The 27262-nt window shown below is 37.2% G+C and overlaps 1 protein-coding gene across 1 annotated transcript; it reads right to left on the reverse strand.

The window, feature by feature from the left end:
* Nucleotides 1-202: 202 nt before the first annotated feature.
* SLC18A1 (solute carrier family 18 member A1) lies at nt 203-26243 on the reverse strand. The gene is made up of 16 exons (XM_074225207.1): nt 26089-26243; nt 23868-23982; nt 22335-22698; nt 21611-21669; nt 17217-17300; nt 16602-16694; nt 15344-15433; nt 15210-15253; nt 11072-11132; nt 10894-10989; nt 6844-6922; nt 5371-5422; nt 4055-4118; nt 3370-3489; nt 2961-3094; nt 203-2430 (listed from the first exon to the last, which is right to left on the reverse strand). Exons 1-16 carry the CDS (start codon nt 26098-26100, stop codon nt 2317-2319), a joined length of 1581 nt encoding a protein of 526 aa, XP_074081308.1. The 5' UTR covers nt 26101-26243; the 3' UTR covers nt 203-2316.
* Between the last annotated feature and the right edge of the window lie 1019 nt (nt 26244-27262).

Raw genomic sequence — 27262 nt, forward strand, 5'->3', positions numbered from 1 at the left:
CCTTCAATTTACTCATCTGTAAAAATGGAGATAACAATATACCACCTCAGACTTATTGTGAGAATCAAATGAGATAATATATGCAAATTCCTTTACAACCTTAAAGTACTATTTAAATGTTAGCTGGTAGTATTATCACTTAAAGTTAGCAACTTGGTATTTTGAAAAAAATCTGTTCCTGTTCTTATCTAGATCGTGAACTCTTAGGGGATAGGTATCATGTCTTTTGCCTTAGCACTTATAACCCATATATGTGGCAGGTGTTTAATAAATGTTGTAGAGGTTGCTAGAATAAAGTCTTAATAATTATTATATTCACTCAGTTTGTTTTCTTTTAATTTCTATATAGAGTTTAAAAGGACAAGACTTTGTTAGTAATCAATATTCAGCTTTTTATAAATATTCTTCCATTTCACTTAAATTGTTAAATTTATTGACATATAATTAGGCAAAATAAGTCCTTGAAATTGCTTTGATTTCAGTTTCATTGGTGGTATATTCACCCCTTTCATTTTTAATACCAGCGATTTGGTTTTCTTCTCCCTCTTTTTTTTAATCATATTAACTAATGGTTTATCTATTTTATTGGGTTTTTTCAGAAAAACCATTTCCTTAATTTATTAATTCAATGATTTTCTTACATTCAATTTTATTAATCTCACCTTTAATTTTTCATTAACAAGTGTAAAAAATTTCTCATGTTGCTCCACTGTAGATTTCTGGGTATCTTTTTTTCTCATTTCTTAAGATACTTAGTTAAGGCTTAGTTAAGGCTTCTAATATATAGAATGGGTAATATATAGTAATATATAGAATGGCAATATATAGAGGGCCAGATTTGAAACCAAAATCCTTAGATTCTCCTTCCAGCATCTATTTACTACTTAGTTGACCTCAGGCAAGCCTCTTCTTTGTAAAAAAGAGGAATTTTGACAAGGTGATAGCTGTCCTTTAAATCCTCTGTTCCATATGAAAATTGTGAAAGCATAAGGGGCTTGAGCTGTAAAGGCTCCAGGATACTGCTGTCATTTGCAAGGTGGTAAAACCTGTTTTACCACTATAAGGTCAGAAAAAGAAGTAGATTTGTGACTAGGATATAATATTTGTAAAAGTCCTAGCACAGTGTCTGGAGTATAATTGATACTACATAAATGCTGTCTATCTATTCTTATTGTTGTTATTATGAAACAGACAATTTCATGAACAGCCTTCTCAACCCAGCCAGAAAAGACCATATGGGAACATATTAAATGAGAAAAGCAACTGCCTCCAAAGGCTAGAAAGGAAGGCAGAACATTAGGAATGCCCTTGAATTACATGGCAATGAGCACAGTAGGCAGCCTTTCTCCTCCTGGTGCCTCTAGACAATATGTGAATTCTTTCTGTGAACTGCTCCATAACAAAGCCTTTGTTCTGGCATTAACTCAAATGCCCAATTTCCAAGCTGCTACAAACCTGAGGATCAACTCAGGGATGATAAGATAAGATTCAACATACCTTGAGAATCCTAAAATATCAGATTTGGAATTGTTAAGAATTAGAGGTCATCTAATCCAAAGCTTTCATTTTATAGATGAAGGGACTCAGGCCTAGAAAGTAAAATAGCTTGCAGACAATAACAGATAGTAAGAAGCCAAATGAAGAGCTCCAGTATGAGCCTGTTATATGTTTTAGGGATTGAGTTAAATAAAACCTGACCTATATCCAATGCTTTGTTATCCTAAATGATTGCTGAAAAACCCTTTAGGAATAAAATAGCTAGATATCAATGTTTCCAAGGTTTTCTTGAGCTGGAGATTTTTGTAACCTATTTCCCCTGTCCTCCTAAAAACAAATCAATGTATGTGGGTCCATTGTGATTAGAGTATAACTGAAACAAGCTACATGTGAAAAGTAAAGTCGGATTCACTCTAGGTTGGGAATCCAAAAAGAACAGAGGCCCCCTGTGCCCTCTGGATATCTCCCTATAATTAATGCTTTCCCTGCACCCTCTTCTAACAACTCTTAGCAAAGAATGCTAATGCTTGCATTTAATCAATTTCATAATAGCCTTTTAAGGTAGGAATCACTTCCCCACTCCTTCCTGGAATAATGGGTCAAGCAAAATATGTGTAGGAAAAGTCATTTGATACAATAGAACCGACAGGTCTAAGTTCTTTTCCTTCCTAGGCAGTGATAGAAAAAGGAAGAGTTCCAGGACAGAATATTTAGAAGGCATTTTGTTCTGTATCCTTCAGAATTGTACTTCTCAGAGAAAGGAGGAGACATTTATATGGAACAATGCCCACCAGGTCCCTAAAGCAGGAGTCTCCTTATCTATTCCTCACTTTCTACTTCCTCTTCACTGTCCTCACTCAAGGGAAATTCTCTTTGGGACTTCTGCAATCCATGGAACTTTGTCTCCATTGGGCATTCCTGGTTCAGAATTGCCTGTGGTAAGAGACAGAAGGAGAAAATCTCATCACTTTGTCTGTAGACTTTACTTCTGATAGATAAAGAAAAAGGAGAAATAAGAGGAGAAAGGCAGAAACCTTCAACAGAAAGGTGAACTATTATTGTTATAATTATTATTGTGAATCTATGATTTCATCAGTGTGGGTTCCCAATGTGGAAACTTTATATACCACAGTGTCTCAGCAACTTCTGGGTAAATTACTGTCATGAGTTGCTTGAGGAACTCAAAATTAAATGACTTGTCCATGGATCACACACAACTAGTATGTGTCAGAGACAAGAATTGATCCCAGAACTTCCTCATTACAAGGCCAACTCTCTACCCACTAACCTGTAAGACCTCTCCTCATAATTATAATGAAAAGTGGAGAGAAACTCATGAGAGAAGAAAGAATAGAAAAAGAAAAAGATAAAAACTGAGGAAAAGAGAGGGGGAAAAGAAGAAAGAAAAGAAGGAAAAGAGAAAAGAGAGATTCTTTCAACCACAGTTAGAATCAGTCCCTTACAATCTTTTCTTCCTTGGCTGGGGGGTTTCGAAGGCAATAGCAGAGTGGTGCATAGGCAATATTGATGACTCCAATGATGACCATGAGCCAGGGAAAACCAATAGCATGGACGATAGCACCCCCAGTAGATGGACCTGCAAGGGTTAAATAAAACATTTATTGTAGATCCACCAGACAGACCAGAAAGAAATTGGGTACTGTGCTATAGTAGAGGAAGGATATAGAAATGAGGTGGTCATATGTGTCAAAGGTCCCAAGACTGACAGTTAGCCATGAGAAACAGAGTGCTTTGTATACTCTATCTAGGTTTAAAACTGACTGACTAATCAAAATGGGACTGGAGAGATGGAAGAGGATTCATTGCTTTTAGGGAAGCAGGTCTAGAATATTGTCCCTACAGGAGTCATACCAATAGCAAATCCCATACAGAAAGCCACATCAGCAATGGCATAGACACTCCCATACACAGATGTGTGGCGAAGGTCCACTAGGTGTCCCATGATGGGCATCATAGAAGAGTCCACCATACCTGTGACCAAAGTAAACAGCATGGTTTAGTCACTATCCTCCCTCCTTACTTGTTGGACTCTGTCCTATCCATCCTTCTTCCTTTTGCATTTTGCCTAGTTTTTCATTTTACCTCTTCTCCATCCCCTTTCCTTCTTTCTCTCCTCTACCTTCCCTTCCCCAAGTAGGAATTATAAAGTCTTTCCCAAATAGCAACTCTTCATTACTGCTTTTACCTCATCTCTTTCTCCCTAAATCATTCCCCAAACCCAGGCAGGATCAAAGTTAGGATCAGGAAAGTCAGCTGACCTAGAACTCAATACCAAGGTGGGTTCCCAGGCCCAGGAAAACTAAGATAGGGAGACAGGATGGAGTAAGAATTGCATGCTTAGGGGCAGCTAGGTAGCACAGTGGACAGAGCATCAGCCATGGAGTCAGGAGAACTTGAGTTCAAATTCAGCCTCAGACACTTAATATACCTAGCTGTGTGACCTTGTACAAGTCACTTAACCTCATTGCCTTGCAACCCTCAGCCCCCCCAAAAAAGAATTACATGCTTGACTTCTTCTTTGAGAGAAAGTTCTTACCAATAGCAAAGCCTAGACCTCCATTGGGGCCAATGAGACCAAATATATTCTGAGCAAGAGGAACCTTTGAGGAAAAACAAAAGCAGAGAGACTTCATGGTAAGATATGTTCTGAGTATTATCCAAAGGACTTTGATGGTTTTATATAAAGATAAAATATATATATCTTCCCACATCTAAACCATTACACACTTTCTTCTCCATTGTTATTGTTATCCTCAAAAGGTTTTCATTGAGTTGCTAATTGTCTGTGTGTTTGTGTGTGTGTGTGTTTGTGTGTGTGTGTGTAGATAGGGAGAGTAGGTAGGTCTTCAACAAACACTGAACCTAGAGAATTACACATAGCAAAGGCTGACAACTTATGGCAACTCATACTAAAAACGGAATAAAAGATTATTTTAAAGTATAAATCAAAGTGACCCTGGGAAAAATGAGGAATGTTACTTTCCTGTAACATTTTTATTATGGTCTATAGCCATTAACCTGGGGTCAATGGATAGATCTCAAAGTGGGGGATAAACTTGGCTTGTAAAAATTTTTTTTTAATATAATTGATTTCTTTTGTAATTCTATGTGTCTTATGCATTTAAAATATTAATATGAGAAGGGATTGATCCATAATTTGCATTATATAGCCAAAAGAATTCATGACATAAAAAACCTAGAACCTTTAAACACACACACATACACACTTCTCAGTGCTTTCCCCATACTTAGTCTTTGTCCCATTCTTTTGAGGGTATACTAATCTCCCATGACATATTAACTAACAAGTAAAGTATTAACTGACAACTTATCAGATATATTTGCATTTTAAAAGAAGATTCTTTTAAAAAAACCAATCATTTTTCTATTCTCTGATATATTTGGAATGTCTACTTAGGAGTGGAAGGGACCTTTCCATTCCAGATATTGTTACTAGTCTCCTAGTCTCAGGAGGGACTGAATAAAGGACAACTAGTCATACCTCCTCTGAAAGGTTGCCAACACCTCCATCTTCATTAATCATAGGTCACAGGCTATACTATACTGATTCTCAGTCATTCTGGCTTTTCTTCCCTCACCATGCCATTCTCTTCTTATCTTCTTCCCCTCCCACCTTCATAATTTATGATTACCCAAGCTAGTTTCAACCTGTGTTATCACCTCTTGCCCAGATCTTGAGCCCCTGAATAAGGCCTTTGTTTCAGTGAAGGTCTTTCCACCTGGGGATGGAAGATGGTTATTGCTATCCTGCCCTATTTTTCAAGAGAATCAACTTTGAAACCAGGTCCCCAGGGGCTAGTCCTACCCAAAGACTCATAGTTTTATACTCACACATAGCAGGCTGGTACCTACTACCAGCATTCCAATCAGAGAGCATAGCCACCTATAAAAAGGAAGCAAGCAACTACTTTAGGGAGACATCCTTCACCTCCAGTCCCAGTCCCAACTCCGTCACTAAAAAGATGACCAGTAAGGATACTTACTGTCTGAGTACCATTTACAGGAACTACTTTCTATCTAAACAAAATAACATATAACTGACTTGATATAGACATTGCTTCATCTGATGGAAAGAAAGCTACTCTTGTCTCTTTATCTTTCTAAAGGGGATGTGATGGATATATGAGCTATGAAAATGACTCTTTTTTTTGGATTTTTCAAGGCCAATGAGGTTAAGTGGCTTGCCCAAGGCCACACAGCTAGGTAATTATTAAGTATCTGAGACTGGATTTGAACCCAGGTACTCCTGACTCCAAGGCCAGTGCTTTATCCACTGCGCCACCTAGCCGCCCTGGAAAATGACTCTTGAACCTTTCTTCAGGCCATTTCCCTTTCCAAAATGCTCTCTCTCCCTTCATTGACCTAAATTCTAATCATTCTCCAAGGCCCAGCACAAAACCTTGATAAGTCCTTCCCAGATCACCTTTAACCCATGATGTACTTTTCCTTTTTAACACTATAAACTGAGTTCACTATTCCTTTTAGTATTTTTTGGTCATGTCCTACCTTGTGGCGTTAGTGATCTTTTGTCCTTCCCAGCCCCCCATGCCTCTCCAATCTAAATCATAAGGCCCTAAGGAATAAGCACTGTGTTTTATATTTCCTGTGTGACTTTTCAGAAAGTGCCATGAACATGGTAGGAGCTCAATAAAAACATAAATCAATAAATCCTCCATCCTTATGTAGCCTTCCCTTAAATCCTATCCAATGGAGCTTTGATAGTCTAAGATGAAAAATCCTGTTGATTAGAAGAAACTAAAATTTCAGAGATAAAAAGACCTTCAGAGGACATCAATATTTGAAAAAGAATTCCCTGCAATATATCCCAGACAAGTAGCCATCTACCCTTTGCTTAAAGATGTCAAATGATGGTGAACCTGGTGCCTTATGAGGAACTCACTCCACTTTTTAGATAATTCTAGTAGTTAAAAAGGTAGCTATGTAGTCAAGTGAATAAAGTTCCAGGCTTGAAGTCAAGAAGACTCATCTTCCTGAGTTTAATATACTAGCTATGTGGCCCTGGGCAAGTCACTTAACCCTATTCTCATCTATATCCTCATCTATAAAAATGGACTAGTAGAAAATGGCAAACTGCTCCAGTATCTCTGCCAAGAAAACCCCAACCGGGGTCATAAAGAATTGAACATACCTGAAATGAGTGAACAGCAACAGTAAGTGGTTTAGAGCCTTTTCTTTATGTTCTTCCTTTCAGTTCTAACTTTGTGTGATTTCATGATTGCCTTAACAGATGCTACAACCATATCTTTCCTTTCCATATCGTCTTCAACTCCACAGATTACTTACCGACCCATCTTGTTGGCCAATACCCCAAAGAGATTGGTGCCAATGAGATAGGACACACTGGCAGGTAGAAAGGCTAGACCTATAGGAGAAAAACATTTCTTAGGGCTTTCCCATTTTTGCTTCCTTAGGAACTTCTCCCTTTGACGGAAGCATGCCCCTATTCTACACTCTACTCTCTAGGATAGTCAGAGAAAACTTTTTCTCTATTTCACAAAGCTCCCATCCACTCTGGACCCCATATAACAAAGGAAATCCCTTGTAAAGCAGGTATATTTTGCCTTCTCACCTATTCCTTGCCCTGTAGCATAGAATAACTGATACGCAGGGAAAATATTAACTCAATCACTGTAGCTCTTGTCTCAAATTATAGGTGAAATGAGCAAAAAAAAAAGTAGAGAACATTCTTCCTTAAGAGGTAGAGGAGAATACTTACTATTCATGTTAACTATCACCGTTGTATTGTAGATACAGGGATCCAATTTCTATAACTTGGTAGGGATTTTTTTGCAGGGGGGTCCCTTTTTTATTGACTGTTTCCTAAAATCTGTAATTCTCTCCCTCCTTGATGCCATCACTTGCCAGCCTTGACTTCCTTCAAGTCCCAACTAGAATCCCACCTTCTTCAAGAAGTCTTATCTAATCCCAGTTAATGCTAGTGCCTTCTTTCTGAGTTCACTTCCAGTTTATTCAGTATATATTTTAGTTGTACATTATTCCCCATTAGAACTCTTTCCTTGAAAGTAGGGATTATTTTAAGCATAGAAAGTATCTGGCAAAATGTGTTTAATAATTGCTTGTTGTCTTGGCTTGATTAAGAGTAGCATTTTTCTTTTTCACAGCATTGTTGTGAGGGGAAAATGAGATATGAATTATAAAAGTATTTTATAAACAGAAAGGGACTATACAAATGCCAGTTATCATTTTTTCCTTTTCATCTGATGTCCCTGGACCTGTGGTGCTCAAGAACAGCACCATTTATGAAGGTAATCCCTAGTTTCAATAGTAGGAAAATTCAGAGCTTTATGTAACGCTCCACTTTCCAAATCCCAACACTGTGGATGAATTTTCATGGAGCCATTTATCCACTTTCTCTCCTAGCCTTCCTTGTAATAAGGGCACACATGCCAGAGAGCTGTCCAGAGCTATGGGTAAGAGCAGCCATACTAAAAAGGAAGGTTAGGTTTTGAGCAAATGACACTTCTGTCATTCATTTCAGTGTTCTCACAGTGTGAGTTGTCCCAAAAGGGCAACAACAGCACCCAGAGAAAGACATAGCCTTGGAATTCATGGCAGGGAGAAGCAGTAGAACATTAACCTATGCTTGGAACTCAATAGACTTTAAGGGATCATGTGTTATCTAGTGAGAAATAAGACACTATGTGTATCTCCCACTGTGTATGGAAGATAGGGAGAGGAGGAGAAAGAGAGAGACAGACAGACAGACAGACAGACGAATTTTGTCTTTTGAACCACAGCAGGATTAAATAAGCAGCCTAAATCACAAGGCCTGGTTTTTCTCTTCTATGTCTCAGAGCTCATCTCCTACTTCTCTTTGGTTCAAAGGAAAACAATACTGCCATACTTTAAAAGATCACTGAAATTATAATTAGACCAGAGATAAATATTTCACAAGTTACTGGGTATGACATTTATTTTTAATATAAACTTTCAATAGATAGGAAGCAAAGTGCCTTTGGCATGGTTTGTTTAAACTAGATGACAGCTATTTTAGCTGATCCTGTTGGTGTATAATAATTAACCTTTTTAATAAAGGCAATAGCTCTCCTATTGTGCCTTGAATGAAGCGACTTCCTGGAAACCTCCTGGTCTCTTAGCTACATCTGTGAATCTCAGTTATTGCTGCAACCTATTTAATGAACCTGAGGTCTATCCATCAAAAAGAGTTTGTCAACATCCTGCGCTGTGTCATCCATTTCTTTTTGACCAGCATTCAGTGAATAAAGAGGTACCAGAGTGGGAGGATGCTACTTATAGTCATGGACAGACTGCATCACAAACCCTTTGTAGTGGTAGGAGTTTGCTTTTTAGTGTTCCTCAGATACTCGAGTATAATTGATTGTATCACAGGAATGTTTCTTAGGCGGAATTCAGGGCAAAATGTTAGAAAAAGGGCTTATGGGACCTAAATATTTCCTACATGTAAATCTGCTAATGTCCTTGCCCCCTTTCATGTTCAACAAAATGACTGCAGCATCCAGAAGACCAGAGGAGATGTGATGTATAAGGAAAGTATTGAATGGGAGTCAGAAATTCCTAGGTTCTGATTCTATTTCTGTTGCTGTGTGACCTTGAGCAAGTGATTTTCCCTTCCTAGATTTAGTATCTTTCTCTGGAAGATGAAAGGGCTTCCATAAGAACCTGAAGTCCCTTCCAGTTTTAGAATTCTATGAGTTAGTCTAGAACAAAATGCTGTCTCTGGAATTCCAAAAATTCAATACAAATTCTAAGTCTCCTTGCTCCTCAGTTTCCTCATCTGTAAAATGAAGAGGTTGGATTAAATGAAATGTATCTTTGACCGTATGAGTTTTGGAAATGCTTCCTCAAGGCCTTCCCATGACTTGTCCTCAAGCAGGGTAGCCACAGTTCAGTGAAACTTGTATTTGTCACTCACCCTCCTCCAGGAGCCTAAAGAACCAGCCAGGAGGAATATTATCTGCACAAATGGTACCTCCTGAATAGGACCTAATCTGATTAATGGTCATGACCAGAGCCAGCTTCTGGTGAGGGAAATTCAATTGAGGGGTAAATGGGGAGTACAGATGGGAGTCTAACCTCACATTGTCCCCCCAGAAAATTAAATTTGGAATATTATATTGGGCACTCAGCAAACAGTGTATAGTTATCAGTTTCTCCCGTCCCCACTGCCACCACCCTCAACTCTCAGCAGCTGTGACTAATTGGCACATAGCCCTGTTCCCCTGCCTTAGACTTCCTGGAAAAGGTTGGAGCCCCACATATGACCCAAACTGTGTCACAGAGGTTTCTTCCTGAAAGGTAGTCAAAAGAACGGGGCAAGGAGAACTTGGAGTTACTAGCCCTGGATTCACAGGCTTACTTACCTAAGGAAAATCATCCTGTCCTATCCCTTTTCCCTGGCATTCTCACTCAGGCAAGATGAACTTAAAAATTTAAAAAAAAATCAAGGTCTACTTTTGAAGCAGAAAAGAAATCATAACAGAATCATCTGAGGATCTAGACCTAAGATGAGCTAACATTTTTAATAAAACACTTTGAGCTTTGAAAATTACTTTATATAAATTATTTCGTTTGACCTCACAACAATCCTGTTAGGAGGGTACCATTATTTATTCTCATTGTATATATGAATAAACTGAGGCCTACAAAAGTTTAAGTGATATGTCTGGGGTCTCACACAACTAGTAAATATTTGAGGCAAAATTTGAACTCAGGTTGTCCTGATACTAACCAGTGAACTATCCTCTATGCCACATAAGTGCAATAACAAAGGGAAGGGGGGGGGAGATCAAAGAGAAGGGAGAGTAATTTGAGTAGATATAGAGGAAAAAGAAAAGAAATAATGGACTGTTGATATGAATACAAGCCTTAGTAATCCCTTACCTCCTTCAGTTAGCTAGAAATACCTCTTTATCCTCCACCCTCCTCATTGTATTTATGCAACTTTGAATTGACTGGGGCTTGTTCTCATTTTATTTGCAAATATTTGCAAATCCTTGTTCATTCCAACTGCTTGGAGTGACTTAGATTTTGCTTCCTTTTCCAAAAATCCAAAATCTAGATCCAGATGTGTCTTACTTCTCCTTCCCTCCCTTCACTGCCTCCCCCCCACCCCGCCCCAATATACTCAGTCTAAACTCATATATACCAAACATAGGAGAGAATTCTGTTCAAGAAAACTCAGTTCTACTCAACCATCGAAGGAGATAATCCATCTCTTTAAGAGAGACAGACCTCTAGACCATTTGGGAAGTATCAAGGCCACAAAAGGAGACCATTCTTGTTATCACTCCCTCACATTACTTCGGAGATGTTAATGGGGGTTATACTTACCTAGTTGCCACTTGGGGGAACACATGGTCTGCATCATCCAAATAGGTAGTGTGGGTTCCAGTATGGCCACTCCCATGTTGGCAAAGCAGAGGGAACCTGCAGAGACAGTCCTGATTGAGCTGTCCAGTTGCCTCAGGCAAAGTCCCCCATTCCTTTCTTCCCCACCTAGAATGGTTACCTGCAGCCACCAGGATGTAAGGGTCTCTCAGAAGAGTTAAGATTGGTGTGCCTTTGGAACTCTGGAGAAAATAAAAATTCCTTCTGAAGAAAATGAAAATTTCTTCTGATTGTATAGGATTTTGTTTTTCTCAAAACATGAATATGTCTATTAATCTACTTTGTATGAACTAGATAAAACAGATTGTATTAGATTTAACCAGTGAACAAACTGAAGCTTTGAACAAGTGATAGGTCATTCATTCATCTTTTCATTCATTTATTCAACAAATATTTGGTAGGTATCTATAATGAACAAGATGCCAGACTTCCTATCTACATCAAGGCAATAAAGAACTAGGTATAATCTTAAGGAATTTTTAAATCTCATAGAATACAGTAATCTAAAAGATTACTTAACTTTTAGTGACAGAGTCAGGATAATGTCTAGTCCCAGACTCCTACAGTAGCATGGAAAAATGGATAGAGTACTTGGAAAACCACTGCCTACAGGTAGTATTCTAATCAGGGTTGGGGAACCTTTTTTCTGTTAAAGGCCATTTGAATATTTATAACATCATTCATGGATCTTACAAAATTATCAATTTAAAAATTAACCTGCTATATTTTGTCAAAGATTTAATTAATTCACTCCTAAAAAGCTCCTAGATTTATTGATTTGAGAGTCTTAGCCTGCAGTTAATATGGTATTAACAGACCAAATGATTTTGTGGGCCTATCCTGACCTCTGGCAGGATACTCCCCACTCCTGTTCTAGAAGGTAGATCTGGAATCAGGAAGTTCAAATACAAAATCAGAAACTAGCTGTGACATGTCTGCCTCAGTTTCCTCCGTAAAATGAATATAATAATAGCACTTACCTCCTTGGGTGGTTGTAGAGACAAAATGTTTATAAAGTGCTTTTTAGACCTTAAAGCATTGTATAAATGCTAGACTTTGGGGCAGCTAGGTGGTGCTGCAGATAGAGCACCAGCCCTGGAGTCAGGAGTACCTGAGTTCAAATTCGGTTGCAGACACTTAATAATTATCCAGTTGTGAGCCACTTAACCCCATTTGCCTTGCAAAAACCTAAATGCTAGATATTGTTTATATTACATAGACCTAGGTACAAATTCTACCTTTGTTATTTACTAACTTACTGGCTGTATGACCACTGGGAGATCCTGCTTGGTTAGTGCCTTCCAAGTGACCCACATGAAGTAGATCTAGCCCAGGTTTCTATTCAATTCCTCCCCACCCTACCCCCTAGCCATCTTCTACCTTAGCTGACTCAATCTCCTCCTCCCACATTCTTTCCTTTTCTGTAACCAAAATCAAATCTATACTAGCCATTGTTCCTTAGAAAGGGTGTATCTATGCTTCTATCTTGATTTGTCACCAGAGCTCTACCTACCTGTCTTGTGACTGTCCAAACAAAATGCCCCTCTTGGACCACCAATGGCCAATCGGTGTTTTCTCCTGTTGGGGTGTAAACTCTGAGGATAAAGACCATCTATGCTTTATATTATTGTTTTTGTGTCCCTGGTGCTTAAATGACTTTTCATTTTTTAAATCTCTCTTACCTAAACTAAAGGCAGCCAATTTGAATTTAGTAAGAACTTAATTCAAATCCAGCTTCAGACATTTGCTAGCCCTGTGACCCTAAGCAAGACACTTAACCCTATTTACCTCAGTTTCCTTATCTATAAAATGAGCTGGTGAAGGAAATGGCCAGCCACTCCAGGATCTCTGCCAAGAAAACCTCACAAGGGATCACAAAGAGTCAGACATGTCTGAATAATAGAACACCCACTCTAAGGGAGTAATAAAACTCATAATGCTTACCTCACTAAGTTATAGTGAGTCAAATGAATCAATGTAGGTAAAGTATACTATCAGTTATTTAAATGTCAATACTCTTATCCCAGAAGGCAATATGGGAAGCACTTGGAGAGAGCTGCTACTCTAGTCCTTGGACTTCTATATATTGAAATGTCTTCATTAGTCCTGAGCTAGGGTCTGAATTTCTAACTTTTTGAGGTCTTAGATTTCCTGAGTAGGTAGATAGCCCACAGAAAGCTGAGCTTAACTACTTGCAATTCTTCCCGGGTTAGAATCCCATAAGGGAACTGTGGTTTGCATTTTAATCATACTATTTTGCCCTCTGGACATTCCAACTTGCCATTTCAGAATCATAGAATGTTTTAGCAGGAAGGAAACTTAGAGTTCATATAATCCAACACTTATTTTAAGAGGAGAAAACTGAGGACCAGAAAAAGGGACATCATCAAGGTCACATGGTTAATAAGTAGCAGAGCCAGAACCAAAACCAGAATCCACATCGTCTGACTCCCAGTACAGTATTTTTTCCTAGGATACCATATGACAGTATCTTATTTCTCAGGTGTGCTCAGGCAATGTGGAAGAACTGATATCCATCAAGCCATTAGTTTCACAAAGGTCACTCCCTACCAGACACAGTCTGATAAATTGCTTTGGGGCACTTTTATCTGCAGGGTACCACTCTGGGGAAAACTGGAGAACAACTTTATCTTGGCTCCAGCCTCAAGGTAGGGGGAGGGTTATTTAAGTTAACTTGCCTAATGAATCCATTGCAATTCCCAGAGTCTTTGTAGTAGGGAGTAGATTTCCTTATGTGCTATGGAACACAGATTTCTGGTGTTTGTCACATCTCCATTCCCTGGTACAATAGGCACTACCTCAGCCAGACATTCTATTCTCTAGTATCATTTGCTAAAATCCCTGAAAATCTCAAAAGAAAAATATCTATTCCTTAGGAGTTGGCATCATCGCAAGAGAACAAAATAGTCTTGGATATCATGGACAAAAAACCTTGGAGAATTGTCTAGCTTAGATGAAAAATAAGGATGGGAGCAGAGATGAGATCCTTGCCCTCACATTATTTATTACCCTATTTCCACTAAACCCTGACCCCTCTCTCTCTGAGACTTTCTCCTATAGGTACAATACCACTGATATCAGATAAAGAGTTATGACACAAACCCACATACTGTTGTGACACCAATTTGTGATGATCTGGAGTTCTCAGAAAAGGCAAGGCATTCTTGATTCTGAGTCGCCTCTCTCAAACCTGCCTTTTATCCTGGCCTTCTTAAAAATTACCTACAAATTTACACATTCTTGTATTCTATTCTTTTCTCATATGAGACTACTCCAGAAACTAAAAAACAAAAAACACAGTTATCCCACTTTCCTCACCACCCAAGTATCAGTAATCTCCACCTCCTTTCATTATATTCACCCAGGTTTGATATAAGAATTATAAAGACTGGGCTAGTATGCTCTTCCCAGCAGATCAACTATTTAATGTACCCTCCTACAACAGCTAATGAAGAGTTCAGTTCATAGTAAGAGCTAAAAATAATCAAATGGCATGAGTCCTGGACAAATGGTCAGAAGACTTGGATTTTGAATACTTTATTAGCTTTCAGACTATTAGCCTCAGTTTTATCATCTTTAAACAGAGTATGATGAAATGAACAGAGATTGCTTCATTTTTATGTTTGTGTCTCTAGAGGTAATATTATGTGCCTAGCAAACAGTAAGCACTTAACAAATGCTTGGTGATTGATTAATAATATCACATTACTCACCCAATAAGAGGGGGGGAAAGCACCTTATGAACTGCAAAGAGCTATGTCAATATGAATTGTTACTGTTACTTAATAGTAGTAATAATGCCATCCAAATGCTACTAGAATTGTCATATTTTTTAGAGAAACAAAAGAAGATGTGCTTACCCCATCCCAGCAGAACCCTAGGTAGGATCATAGATTTAGAGCCAGAGGAACCTCAGAGTTCATCTACTTCAATTCCTTTATTTTACAAGTGGCTAAAGTGAGGTCCAAGGAATTTAAATACCTTGTCTGAGTTCATGCAGGTACTGTCAGGAGCCAGGTTTCTTTTGATCATACCAGGTAACACTTCTATTTTTATTTACTTACAAGAGAGAAGTTCTTTTATAACCTGTGAAACTGAACATTAACTGTAAAATAATTATAGCACTGCAATGACTTTTCTAAAGAAGCTTCTATCTGAATTCCATACATAAAAGATGAGAATGAAGTGAATTGAAATAGCAACATCAACAACCAAAGGAAAATACAAGTATCACTTACCTCAGGGCAAATCTTGGAGGGTTGCAGAATGCTGAGTTGTAAAGCTAAAACAGGGAAAGATAGCTCAATATACACACAAAATACCATGATATAAAATGTTTCTAACCCATAACCTTTAAGGATGATTCCCTTACCTCCATCCATTAGGGCCAGCAATGCCAGAATAAGGAAGGGAGCAGCTTTGCCAACAAACTCATACATCAGACTTCCAAAGGGAGCCCCCACTGAAAAGCAAAGGAACAGCAGTCAGGTGCAACAGCACCTGAATTGAAGGGTACCTCTCAATAATGTTTCGTGTCTGTGTAAATAGGTCTTTCTCTTTCAAGACTCCCTTGTCCTTGGGGACAGAGACTATGTCCTCATGCTAGACATGTTAAACACAGGAGCAAATAGCAGATCTTCAGATTAAGACTAATTTGCTGAATTGTAGAATACCAGAACTATAAAGCATTGGAGTAAGAGATGAAGCCCACACAAGGTCTAAAACACTCAAGTTCCCTTAAATTAAAATGCAATTGGAAAATATTTAATGAAATATAGATAATAGTAAATGTTTTTAAATATAGCAATATTTAGATAATTAAAATATAGATAATATTACATTTTTAAAAATAATCTATATGGAGCCAGCCAGGATTTTTATGTATAGATTAGTGGCCCCAATTCTATTTGAATTTCATACCACTATTGGAAACCACCTTAGAATTCATCTTCCAAATTTTCCACTTTATATAGATCAGGTAATGAAGGCTTAGAAAGATGAGTTTATTTTCTCTCAAGGTCAATCAGCTAATAAAAAGAGAGTCAGAAGTTAAACCTGGATATCCTGATCCTGGTCTCCTGGTCTTGCCACTAGAGGAAATTATTTAAAGACTAAGTTAGAAAGAATTCTGTTTAAAAACAAACAAACAGGGATGATAAGCAAAAGGGGATGGGACTTGGCTGGTAATCAACCACAGGACCAATCCATTATAGATTTAGACCTTCTTGGGACCTTGACAAACATCAAAGAAACCTCAGAGAGATGGAATATCTTGCCAAAGGTCAGCGAAGTAACTAAGGAACAGTGTTATCATTTGGTGGGATAGTATCTTGCTTAGGAGAAGAAAGAAATTTGAGGAGAAATCTTGGCTTACTGGATCAGGATTCAATCATTTTAGTGACTCTTGTTTGTTCCTTTTAAAAGGTATTCTGTTTCTTTGTTTTTATATAATATGGAAGATTATTCAAAATACTGGGTGAGTGAAGACTGCTTTCCCTGACACCTACCCATTCCAAGAAGGATCCCCCTCCCCAACCTTGGCTGAATATGGGAATAATTATGTCAGTATGCTCCAAATCCAAGTAGTCATTGGCTTTCTAACCAATGACTGAAAATAAAGAAGTATTTACCTAACACTCCCAAAGCCAGACCTCCCAGAGCAATGCCCATAGCACTCCCTCTCTCATAATCATCTGTGTATACACTGGCCAGCATTCCAAGTCCTGGAGATGGAGAAACAAAAAAAAAGATAAGAAAGCAGATTCTTAGCACCTAGGAAGTTGAGGGATGGGGAAGGTTATGGGGAAAGAAAAACAAGGAGAAGGGGATGATGGATGAAAGTTGAAATGCTAAAATGGGTGTGTTGGAGCATGACAGGAGAAGGAGACATGCTGAAGATCTCAACTTAAATTAGAAAAAAAAATAAATTCCAATAGCCCTTCCCTGGGATTTATCCTTAGACTTTTTCAAAATCAAGATTTCTTTTGCATCATAGAATTTAAGTTGACAGGGGCATCATAAGTTATTTAATTCATCACCTCATTTCAGAGTTAATTCAAAACTATGTCTTCTGTCTTCAAATTCAACTCGAGATGAAGAGATATCTAATTCCTATCCTACTGCTAACATGTAGGGATCTGAATTCCAAGGTTTGGAAAGGGAACTAAGAAGAAAGGAAAGATAACACTAAGGGTAAGGGGAGAGGAAGAGAAAGTTGAGGAAGAATGTGGAAATGTTGGATATACCTGCAACTGATGAAAAAGAGGATCCAATGCCTTGAAGTGTGCGGGCCAAGAAGAGAAGTGTATAGGTTCCTGAAAAAGCAAACACTAGGCAGAGAGAAGAAAACACCAAGAATGGCCAAATCAGCAAATCAGTCATTATAAGAACAATCACTGCATCATATAGCCTTCATGCCTATCCTTGCTTTATAATAGATCTTTTAATGAAGTTAGACCAAAGAAAATTCATTTATGTGAACAGCTATGTACCATAAAATGTAAGCAATACAAGATAGTTAAAAGAATTTGAGAAGCTTCCAACCTAAGGTGGGGGAGATCTATTCATATAAAAAATATTAGAGAGTAAGGTGGAACAAGGGCTAGCTTAAAAGACACACATAATAAGAGACCTTGACAATGACCTGTTTGACTTATATTCAATTCTTGCTAACAAAGAGAAGTCAATGAAAAGAATACAGAATATGAAAGCAGATGATCTGAGTTATAATTCTACCTCTATCACTTAAAAATGTGACTTTTGAGGTTTGATTTCCTCGTCTATAAAATGGGGATATTAACTCTTTGTTTTACCCCCCCAGGAGATTTTAATGAAGATGAAATGGACTCAAAATTCTCTGACTTATGCTTCTTTGTCAAAAACTTGGTGCTTAAGTTTATGTAGATGTCATCCATGGAGCATCTTGTGAGTTTGATCTGGGGATCATAGTTACTTCATAGGCAACTGAAGTTAAACCACTTTCAGTTACTTTTTAATGTTAGCTCCTTTAGAGCTAAGACCATCAATTTAAACATCATTGAGTCTTCAATCTCACCTCACATTTGATCTGTTCTATGAATTCTACCTATATAGCATTCCTCTTATCCTTCCACTTCTCTCCTCTGATACTGCCATAAATACTGGTGAAGGTCCCTATCACCTCACACCTGAACTATTGCAATCCAATCCATCCTCTACTCAGCTATCAAAGTCATCTTCCTAAATTGTAGCTATGATCATCACACACACACACACACACACACACACACACACACACACACACACACACATTCGATAAACTTCAGTTGTTCCTTCTTACCTCAAGGATAGAATATAAAAAGTCCTATTTTGTCATGAAGAACTGTGAATAATTAGCTATTGTCAGCAATACAATGATCCAAGAGTATTCCAAAGTACTCATGATAAAGTAAGCTATCAACCTCCATAGAAAGAACTGATACTGTCTGAATACACACTAAAGCATGCTATTTTTTAGATCTTTCTTTCTTTCTTTCTTTCTTTCTTTCTTTCTTTCTTTCTTTCTTCCTTCCTTCCTTCCTTCCTTCCTTTCTCATAGAAAATGACTAATATGGAAATGTTTTACATGATTGCATACATATAACCTATATTGAATTGTTTGGGAAGAGGGAGGCAAAGAATTTGGAATTCAAAAGTTTTTAAAATTTCTTTAAATATATATTTTTTGTTTTTGCAAGGCAATGGGGTTAAGTGACTTACCCAAGGTCACACAGCTAGGTAATTAGTAAGTGTCTGAGGTCACATTTGAACTCAGATCTTCCTGATTCCAGGGTGGGTGCTCTATCCACTGCATCACCTAGCTGCCCCTTTAAATGGTTTAATATATAATTGGGTGAAAGGAGAAATAAAATATTATATATAAAAAAATGAAAACCTCCAACTTTCAAAGTCCTTTATAATCTGACCCTTTCCTATCTTTCCAGGCTTCTTGAAGATTACTTCACTCTACTTACTCTGTAGTCTGGTGATACTGGCCTCCTTTCCTGTTCCTCTAAAAAAACTCTTTATCTCTGGACATTTTCTTTGGCTATTCCCTAAAATCCTGCTTTTTTTCCCCAGCTCCTGACTTTTCTGGCTTTCCCAGCTTTCTTTATGTCTCAACTAAAATCTCACCTTTGAATTTTACGGAGTCGTCTTTAATGCTAATATTTTTCTTCAGGGGTTGTACAGGAATTGTATTAGTACACAGTTTTTTTTTATTTTTAACGTCTCCTCCACTGACTTTTTAAGTTCCTTGAGAACAGGAACTGTTTGGTTTTTGGTTTTTGGTTTGGGTTTTTTTTTCCTTCTGTAAAATATATTTCCAGTTTTTAACAGTTCCTGGCACTTAATAGGGGCCCAATAAATATTTCTTGATTTAATTTGATATTTTTTCTATCCCCAGTGCTTAGCACAATGTCTGGTACATTGTGGTACAAAGCTTAAATGCTTATTTACTAATTATTAACATTGAAAAAATACTTATTTTTAATCATTATTATTGCTTTGTGAATCTTGTTCCAAGAGTATTTCTGTACATTTTTAACAGATATACATTTGTTCATCATTTTCAATTTATATACGTAACTATTATTATTATTATAGAAATTACTTAAGGCCTAAGAGAACATTGCTTTAGTCCCTTTATTGATTCATAATCTTCATCCCATCTTGAATGTCCTCTCCTTCTTTTCTATCATATTTCAAATTTTACCTATTCTTTAAGACTTAGATTAAGTTTTATCTTCTATGTGAAATTTTCCCCTGACTTTTTCCATTTCACTATTATTTGTCTGAGCTCTATTGGCATGTAATATCTAGCAGGGTTGTCAAACCAATTGCCTACTGGGAAATTAGACTTTCTGCAGTTCCCAAAGTACATTATCTGTCCCTTTACTCAGACTAATAAGTAACTGCATTGACAAATTGAAGAGAAATAGAGCTTGGGAGACAAGTTGTACTAATAAATAAGAGCCACCTCAAACAAATGCACCATTTGAATTTGAAACTACTCCTCTGAGATTTAGAGATGTACTCTTTCTCCTCATAGTAACTAGCATAGTTCTGAGGGCACAGTAGATACATAATTAAATCAACAAACATTTATTAAGTACCTAGCTTGTATAAGAAGAGAGGCTTGATGGAGGAGACAAGAGAACCAAGAGACAGAGTCAGTCTTGAAGTTAGGAAGACCTGACTTCAGTTGGAGTTCAGCTTCTGACTCCAATTAGTAGTTTGAATACAGTTCAATTATTTAACCTCTCAGTAACTACCTCAGTCCCAGGTAACTGTAAGTTTCAGATAATATCAATCTGCATTAGTGAAAGTAATTTCTATACCAAGAGTTCCTCATGCCAATGACATCATAGGTCCCTACAAAGAAACAAGCAAACAAACAAAAAAAGAGGAATGAGATATTGTGCTAAGTGCTGGGATACCAAAAGATAAAAATGGTAACATGCTCCAAAATAGCAGATAAACATCAAATGTTTGTGAAAGTTGATTTTTTTAAGGAAAGGTGGCAAAGGAAAATGGGGGATGAAAGAACATTAGGAGCTGAGTTTGGAATAAAAGAAGAAAATGGATTGGGTAAGGGGAAAATTAATATTAATTCATATTTGTATAGTACTTTTAGACTTGTAAAGGGATTTACATGCATTGTTTCCTTTAATCCTTAGTACAACCTTGTACAGTAAGTTTTATTATAATTAACTACACTATACATGAAGAAACAAGCTCAAGAAGGCTGATACTTGCTGGACATTGTTCAACTCACAAGTTAAGATTCAAATTCAGGTGTTTTGGACTCCAAGACCAGCACTCAATCCACCATACCTCATTTACTTTTTAAACTTCTGAACAGTTACATCAGTTGTCTCTAGGTAGTTTGCACCTGTATTAAAGTTGGACTACTCAAAAATTAATAACCCAGCCTTTGACCTTTATCATTTCTTTATTTAGTTCATTTAGTTATTTGTCTTCCCTGAATCTCCCTTCATTGGAAAAACATACTATATTTACTTCTAAGGGGTGATTTGGCTTTCTCTTTGATTTTTTACTATACTTTAGTTGTCTATAACCTTTTTCAACTTTATTTCAACTGATGGTAGAGTTTGTAGAAAAATACCATTAGCTATAAATTTTATCCTGTTCATCAACCTTCACTTTAAACATAATCCTGTAATTTACCCTTCCAAAGATGTGATATTCTTCTATTAACCCTGCCCAAGGTATTAAATAAATAGACAGATGTGAACATAGACAATTGACACATAGATTCCATATTTAAAGGTGATCATAATTTCTTAACAAAAGATAATGGAGTTCTTATTGCCCCTCCCACTTCCCATCTCCTACCATGTTTCTTCTTTATTCTAGGACTGGGGAACTCTTATCAAATTTCCTGGATGCTACATTGACAAAATGGATTTATAGAGGTGCCTTTGCTACTCTCTTCATGCCTCGATCCTGCCCTCACCACAATACATACACAGAGTAAAAAGTTCAGCTGTATGTTGAAAAACTCTGAATTAAAATTTCTTATTCTCTTCTGAGATAATCTGACCCTGTTGTTCACAAGATAGAATTGAAGGATGCCAAAAAAGAGAAGCCCAGTACTTACTGACTGTAGAAAAAAACATGATGATAAAGCCAGCAAACATGGGGATGTGATAGCCAATCCTAAGAGGGAAGTAAAAACAACAAACTAAGAGATTTGTATGTTTTTCATGGTTGAGTAAGTATGCATATTTTATAGGGATTTATGAGGGATATCTATATCTATTATTTATCTTTATCTATATTATATATATATATATACCTCCTTATCATGCTAATTTTTTGGATTTTTTATGTACTTTTTCATACTCATACACTTATATCCCAGGCAGAGATAGCACGTCCATTTGTATATGTGCATGGGAGACCATCTAGCATATGAATCAATTGTATAATTTTCTCTCATTATAATCACAGTCACATATCCATACTCATGTATACTTTGGTATATGTCATTATATTCCTAATCCCTTATCATTTAAAGGTCACACTCTATAGTATTGTGAGGCATTTGCTATGTGTTCTTCCTTCTTGATTAGAAGCTTAGAAGACATCAAACCACTGGATACTAGAGACAGATCTAGAACTCAGGCTTATGAGTTAAATATTTCATGTCATTATTGTAAATATTCAAAGTTGTCTTTTTTCCCTAGGGACCAGAAATGCCAAAGTTCCCCAATTTCTTTGTCTAGCTTAAAAAGAATGTCTTTTGATAGAAGTAGGTAATATCAAAGTCCTGCCTGAGGTCCCAACTACCTTGGGATATTGGGGTCCCCATTAAAATATACCTGTTTGTGAGGAGCCCCACAAAGGGATTGATCAGAAGCTGCATTATAGCCTTTGAAGCAAACAAAAGTCCAACCCGTAGGTTCTCCTCCTCCAGGAACTCAGTACCTTGCAGACAATTGTTCCTAGGTACCACGCTGGGTCCAATGACTTGTGAAGGTAGGGTACCCATAGTACCGTTCATCCATTCCTTGCCCAAGTGTTTGCTTCCTTCAACCACCAATGTAGTATTATCAAAGTAGGAGAAGATGGAAGAAAAGTTCACGTTTCGGTGAATTCCTGGGGCACTGCTGCCAAAGGGCAAAGTCTCAGACATACTGGCACCTTTGAATTCAGTTGCATAAAGGAAGGTAGGTACGATGGGCACTAGATTAAAAATTAGAGACAGATGATAGTTGACAGGGTAGGTGACAGATGACCAGATAGTTTGAGATTCTGTCACTATCTGGTCTAGATGAAAAGCTGGGAAAGCAGGCTACTTGTCCATGTAAAATAGGTCTTACATGATGAGATTTGAAAGGGTGCTTGAAACAAAGACTTGCCTACCTGAAACCATTCTATCACTGTGCCTAAAATCATCCCCCTTTAGAGTTGCTCCTTCAGACTTAGATAAATTTTTTTAATAAAACATCTAGAAAGCCACTCTTTAAATGTATGTTACTCCAATTACAACATATTGGTATTTCTTTCTGCATGGGAACAGATTCAGTTAAACCAGATTATTTGACTATAATCTGGAGGAGGGAAACAAAGTACAAAAGGAATGAGAACCTAGACAAATAATTTGATAGAATGACAGCTGAGAAAATTCAGAGAATAGAATTGGTAATCTCTGTTGGGGTGCCACATTTGGAAGTAATAGTCATCTGGGATGAGGCTGAGGAGAGTAAAAACCTACAGGCACTTTGGGAGGATGAAGAAGAAGGAATAAAAGGGTAAGGATGGAGTAATTGGTGAACTTCACAGTTTTGCCAGTGCCAGGCTTTTCTTTTAATCCCTTCTCTTGTTCTCTAAAATTCCCTTTAGCAAATAGCTCAGATGACCCTGGAGGAGAAAGTGAGGCTGGTGACAGCACAACATCCCTTCACTCAAATCCAATTTACTTGCTTGTCATGGCATCACCTCCTTAATGTTGTAGTCTTCTTAGAAAATGAAGGACAAACATTATTATTATTAAAAAAATTCCCTTCACACCCAACTGTCTTGATGCTGACTTCCACAATTTGGGATGCTTAAGAAATATCAATCTTTTTTTTTTTAGGTTTTTGCAAAGCAAATGGGGTTAAGTGGCTTGCCCAAGGCCACACAGCTAGGTTATTATTAAGTGTCTGAGACCAGATTTGAACTCAGGTACTCCTGACTACAGGGCCAGTGCTTTATCCACTGTGCCACCTAGCCACCCCAAGAAATACCAATCTTCATCCTTTCCTCCTTAACCACAGCAACCTCTGAGCCAGTATTCCTATAGTGAAAGATGTGACCAACACAGATAACAGGACAACTTCACCCTACCCACGGATGATCCCAGAACATACCCACCACAGTCAGTAACATATTGTCCAGCAGGAGTGCCACAAAAACCACCACCAACACCAGCTTTCGGGATTCTCTTCCCTCCTTCAGCCATCGGCAAGAAGTACAGAGGATAGCCTAGAACATGATAGAAAATCCAGTGAGTTATTGTCTTTTCCCTCACCCCCACCCCAGAATCTAACAATTTTTATCAGAACTACAGGCCTCCCATTTCCAGTGTGGAAATGGGAAGAAACCGACTATTGCCAAAATTCTTTTTTAGATATCTATCCAAAGTATAATGGACTCCAAATCTATTAGTTTAACTTTATTTTTTAATATTTTAGTTTTTAAATATTAAAAAATAAAGTTAAACTAATAGAATTGGAGTCCATTATACTTTGGATAGATATCTAAATATCTAACAAAACTAAACTTTATTTCTGTATCCTGGTTTTTCACAATCCTCCATAATTACCATTTACTCTACTTGGATCTCAGATCACCCTCTTGGTAAGCAATTGATGCAGACAAATCCTACACATTGAGGAGACTGAGACAACAAGATCAGTAATAGCTTTAAGATTATAAAATTCATCATAGAATGTAAGTATTAGGGAGAATTTCAATTAGGGAGAATCTCATTCTGCAAAGGAAAAAGTTAGGACCCAGAGAAGAGAAATGTGCTAAAAGACACAGCTATTTAGGAGCAGTTAGAACTAAAACCCAGGGCTTCCATCTCTCTGGCCCATTCTTTTTTCATTATATCATGATGCTTTTTTACTTGTGCTAAGAGAGCTACAAGCAGAGACCAAGAATCTCAGCTCCTTGGTTTTTACCATAAAAAACGCCCCTCAGATAAATTCTCTTATTTGGTATAGCTAAAACACAGAATCTGATAGTCAGTTATTTTTTAATGTAAGTAGATATTGTTTGGTTATCCCCTACTGGCTCAGAAGCACACATTAAATCTTTGCCAATTGAATAGATTCTGGGGCTAATTTCATTTTCCTTATTTTAATGATCAAGGTAGAATCAAAAATGTAATTTAAAAATGAAAAGTAAGATCAATGGTAGGGTTTGACAACAATTTTGGGGGTCAGGGATCCAAATTAATAAGAAAACCTCAAACTTGCAAGAAAAATTGTTTTCTTCAAATGCAAATAGAGTTTATTCTAAAAAGTGTTAGAAAAGTGGAATATTCCTAAAACTACAGAAGACTTACTGGATCAATTAATTTACAAACTGATTGATACAGGATCAAAAATTTAGAGCAAGAAAGGACCTAAGAAGATATCTAGTTCTTTTGTAATGGACATATCATAAAGAATGTGATCCACTCGTGACAGAACTGGAGGTGATGGAACACAGACTGAAGCACAATTTTTATTATTATTATTATTTTGGGGGGGAGTTTCAGGGCAAATGGGGCTGGGTGTCTTGCCTGGGACTGCACAGTTGGGTGATTGTTGAATGTCTGAGTTCGGATTTGGACCTGGGTGCTCCTGGCTCCAGGGCCAGTGCTCTGTCCGCCACCTGACCACACCTACTATTATTATCATTTTTTTCAATTTTAATTTTAATTTTTTTCTCACTCCTTTACATTATTACTTATGTGTGTCTATATTTGGGGGAGGAGTATTTATTATGTTTACTCAAATATTTTAGTAATGTATAAAAATATTATTTGTACAAAATAAGAATAAATAAATTTAAAAAATAAAAAGAAGATATCTAGTTCAACTCCTTCATTTAAGAGATGAAGTAACCTAATCTCAGAGAAGTTCAGTGAACTTCTCTGAGGTCATACAGTTAATAAAACACAAAGGCAGAATCTGAACTAAAGCCTTCCTAACTTCAAGTCCAATAATCTATATCCACTATGCGACAATGATGGCATTAACTTCAGTGCCTTTCTCTGATTAAAAATAAAGTATAATAAATTTTTGCAGAAAACTCCCATGAAATACATTATTATTTTCATTGATATTCAGAGATCAGACTTAAAGTTGCACAAGACATAAAGCAACATAAAACAGAGAGACATAAAGAGACAGAGATACAGAGAGACATAAGAAAAGAGAAAGAAAAGTGAGTGATGAGAACTACTCAGACTAAAGGGAAAATGGATGAATTAGGCTAGTGATTAAAAAAATGACAAATTTTAAGTCAAATCCTTCTTTCATTTTGGATGGGGAATCACAGTCAAGGACTACATTATATCCAAGAAAATAAAACTCTTACCTTAAAGCACATTGTGACCTGATGTCCTAGATGTTAATAGCAGAAACTGTGTTCTGTGAAACTGGCAGTATGCATGGATTTATTATTGTCCTTTATCTTACAGTGAGTGTCTTTCTCCCACAAAGAATTAATTGGAACCTCCAACAGGTTCCCTTTAGACTCTCAGCATCCTACGTCAGAAACAGGAAGGCAGGACAGGGAAGAGGAAAAAAAAGGGAGTAATTATCCTAAGCAAAGATACATTGATTCTTGGCTGGCTTTCATCAATGCTTATCTATCATCAGACTCTTAATGATTGCCCAAGTCTCTCTCCATACAGGTTTTTAAAATAGATGAGATGTTTTGGAGAATCAACTACCCTCACAAGGCAATCACTGAGACATTAATGAAAATGAAATTACATATAGTTTTCCAGAAAAATAAAAAAAATTCAAATAATTGCCCACCAATAGTTAGCTCAGCTCTGCCTGAGCAAGATATGGTTTACAAAATCCCAAAGCTAGATGAGATATTGAAAATAATATAGTTCAAACTATATTTACAGGGCAGCTAGGTGAGGCAGTGGATAGAGCACCAGTCCTGGAGTCAGGAGTACCTGAGTTCAAATCCGACCTCAGACACTTAAAATTACCTAGCTATGTGGCCTTGGGCAAACCACTTAATCCCACTTAATGCCTTACAAAAACCTAAAAAAAAAACTATATTTACACAGGAATCACTTATGCAACAGGTCTGACAAGTGGTCCTCTGATTCCAATTTGAGTGTTGTGTCAGAAAATGTATTCTTTTTCAGAGTAACATTAGACTTTGAAACACCACTAACTGCATAAAAGAGTTTCCTTTTGTTGAGCTTAACTCTACCAAAGCAACTTTCATGGATTCACCCAGGTCTGCCCTCTGGGGTCAAATAGAATCAAGTTATTTCCTTTACATTTAGAGCCTTTCAAATATTTGAAGACAGGTATTATGTTTCTCCTGTCTTTTCTTCAAAAACATTATCAGCTTAGTCCCTATTCGCTTTAACATAGATGAAGAAAATAGAACCAAGAAAACAATATTCACAAACATTCATTTGTTCATTCTTTCATCCATTCTTCATTTTTGAAGACGATCAATGATATCACAGTGTGACATCTTGACTTGTATGTGAATTGGATTTAAAGAGGCAGAATTG

This window comes from Macrotis lagotis, chromosome 1 (assembly GCF_037893015.1).
Source record: "Macrotis lagotis isolate mMagLag1 chromosome 1, bilby.v1.9.chrom.fasta, whole genome shotgun sequence".
NCBI classification, from domain to species: Eukaryota; Metazoa; Chordata; class Mammalia; order Peramelemorphia; family Peramelidae; genus Macrotis; species Macrotis lagotis.

What these genes read in the sequence shown, in the direction of transcription:
- SLC18A1 (XM_074225207.1), bottom strand. An exon ending in TCTGGCTTTGGGAGTGTTAG is followed by an intron (nt 15,434 to 16,601) that starts GTAAATACTTCT and finishes TTTGCTTTTCAG; the next exon opens with TGGGGGCTCCCTTTGGAAGT. An exon ending in TTGGCCAACAAGATGGGTCG is followed by an intron (nt 5,423 to 6,843) that starts GTAAGTAATCTG and finishes TCCTTTTTATAG; the next exon opens with GTGGCTATGCTCTCTGATTG.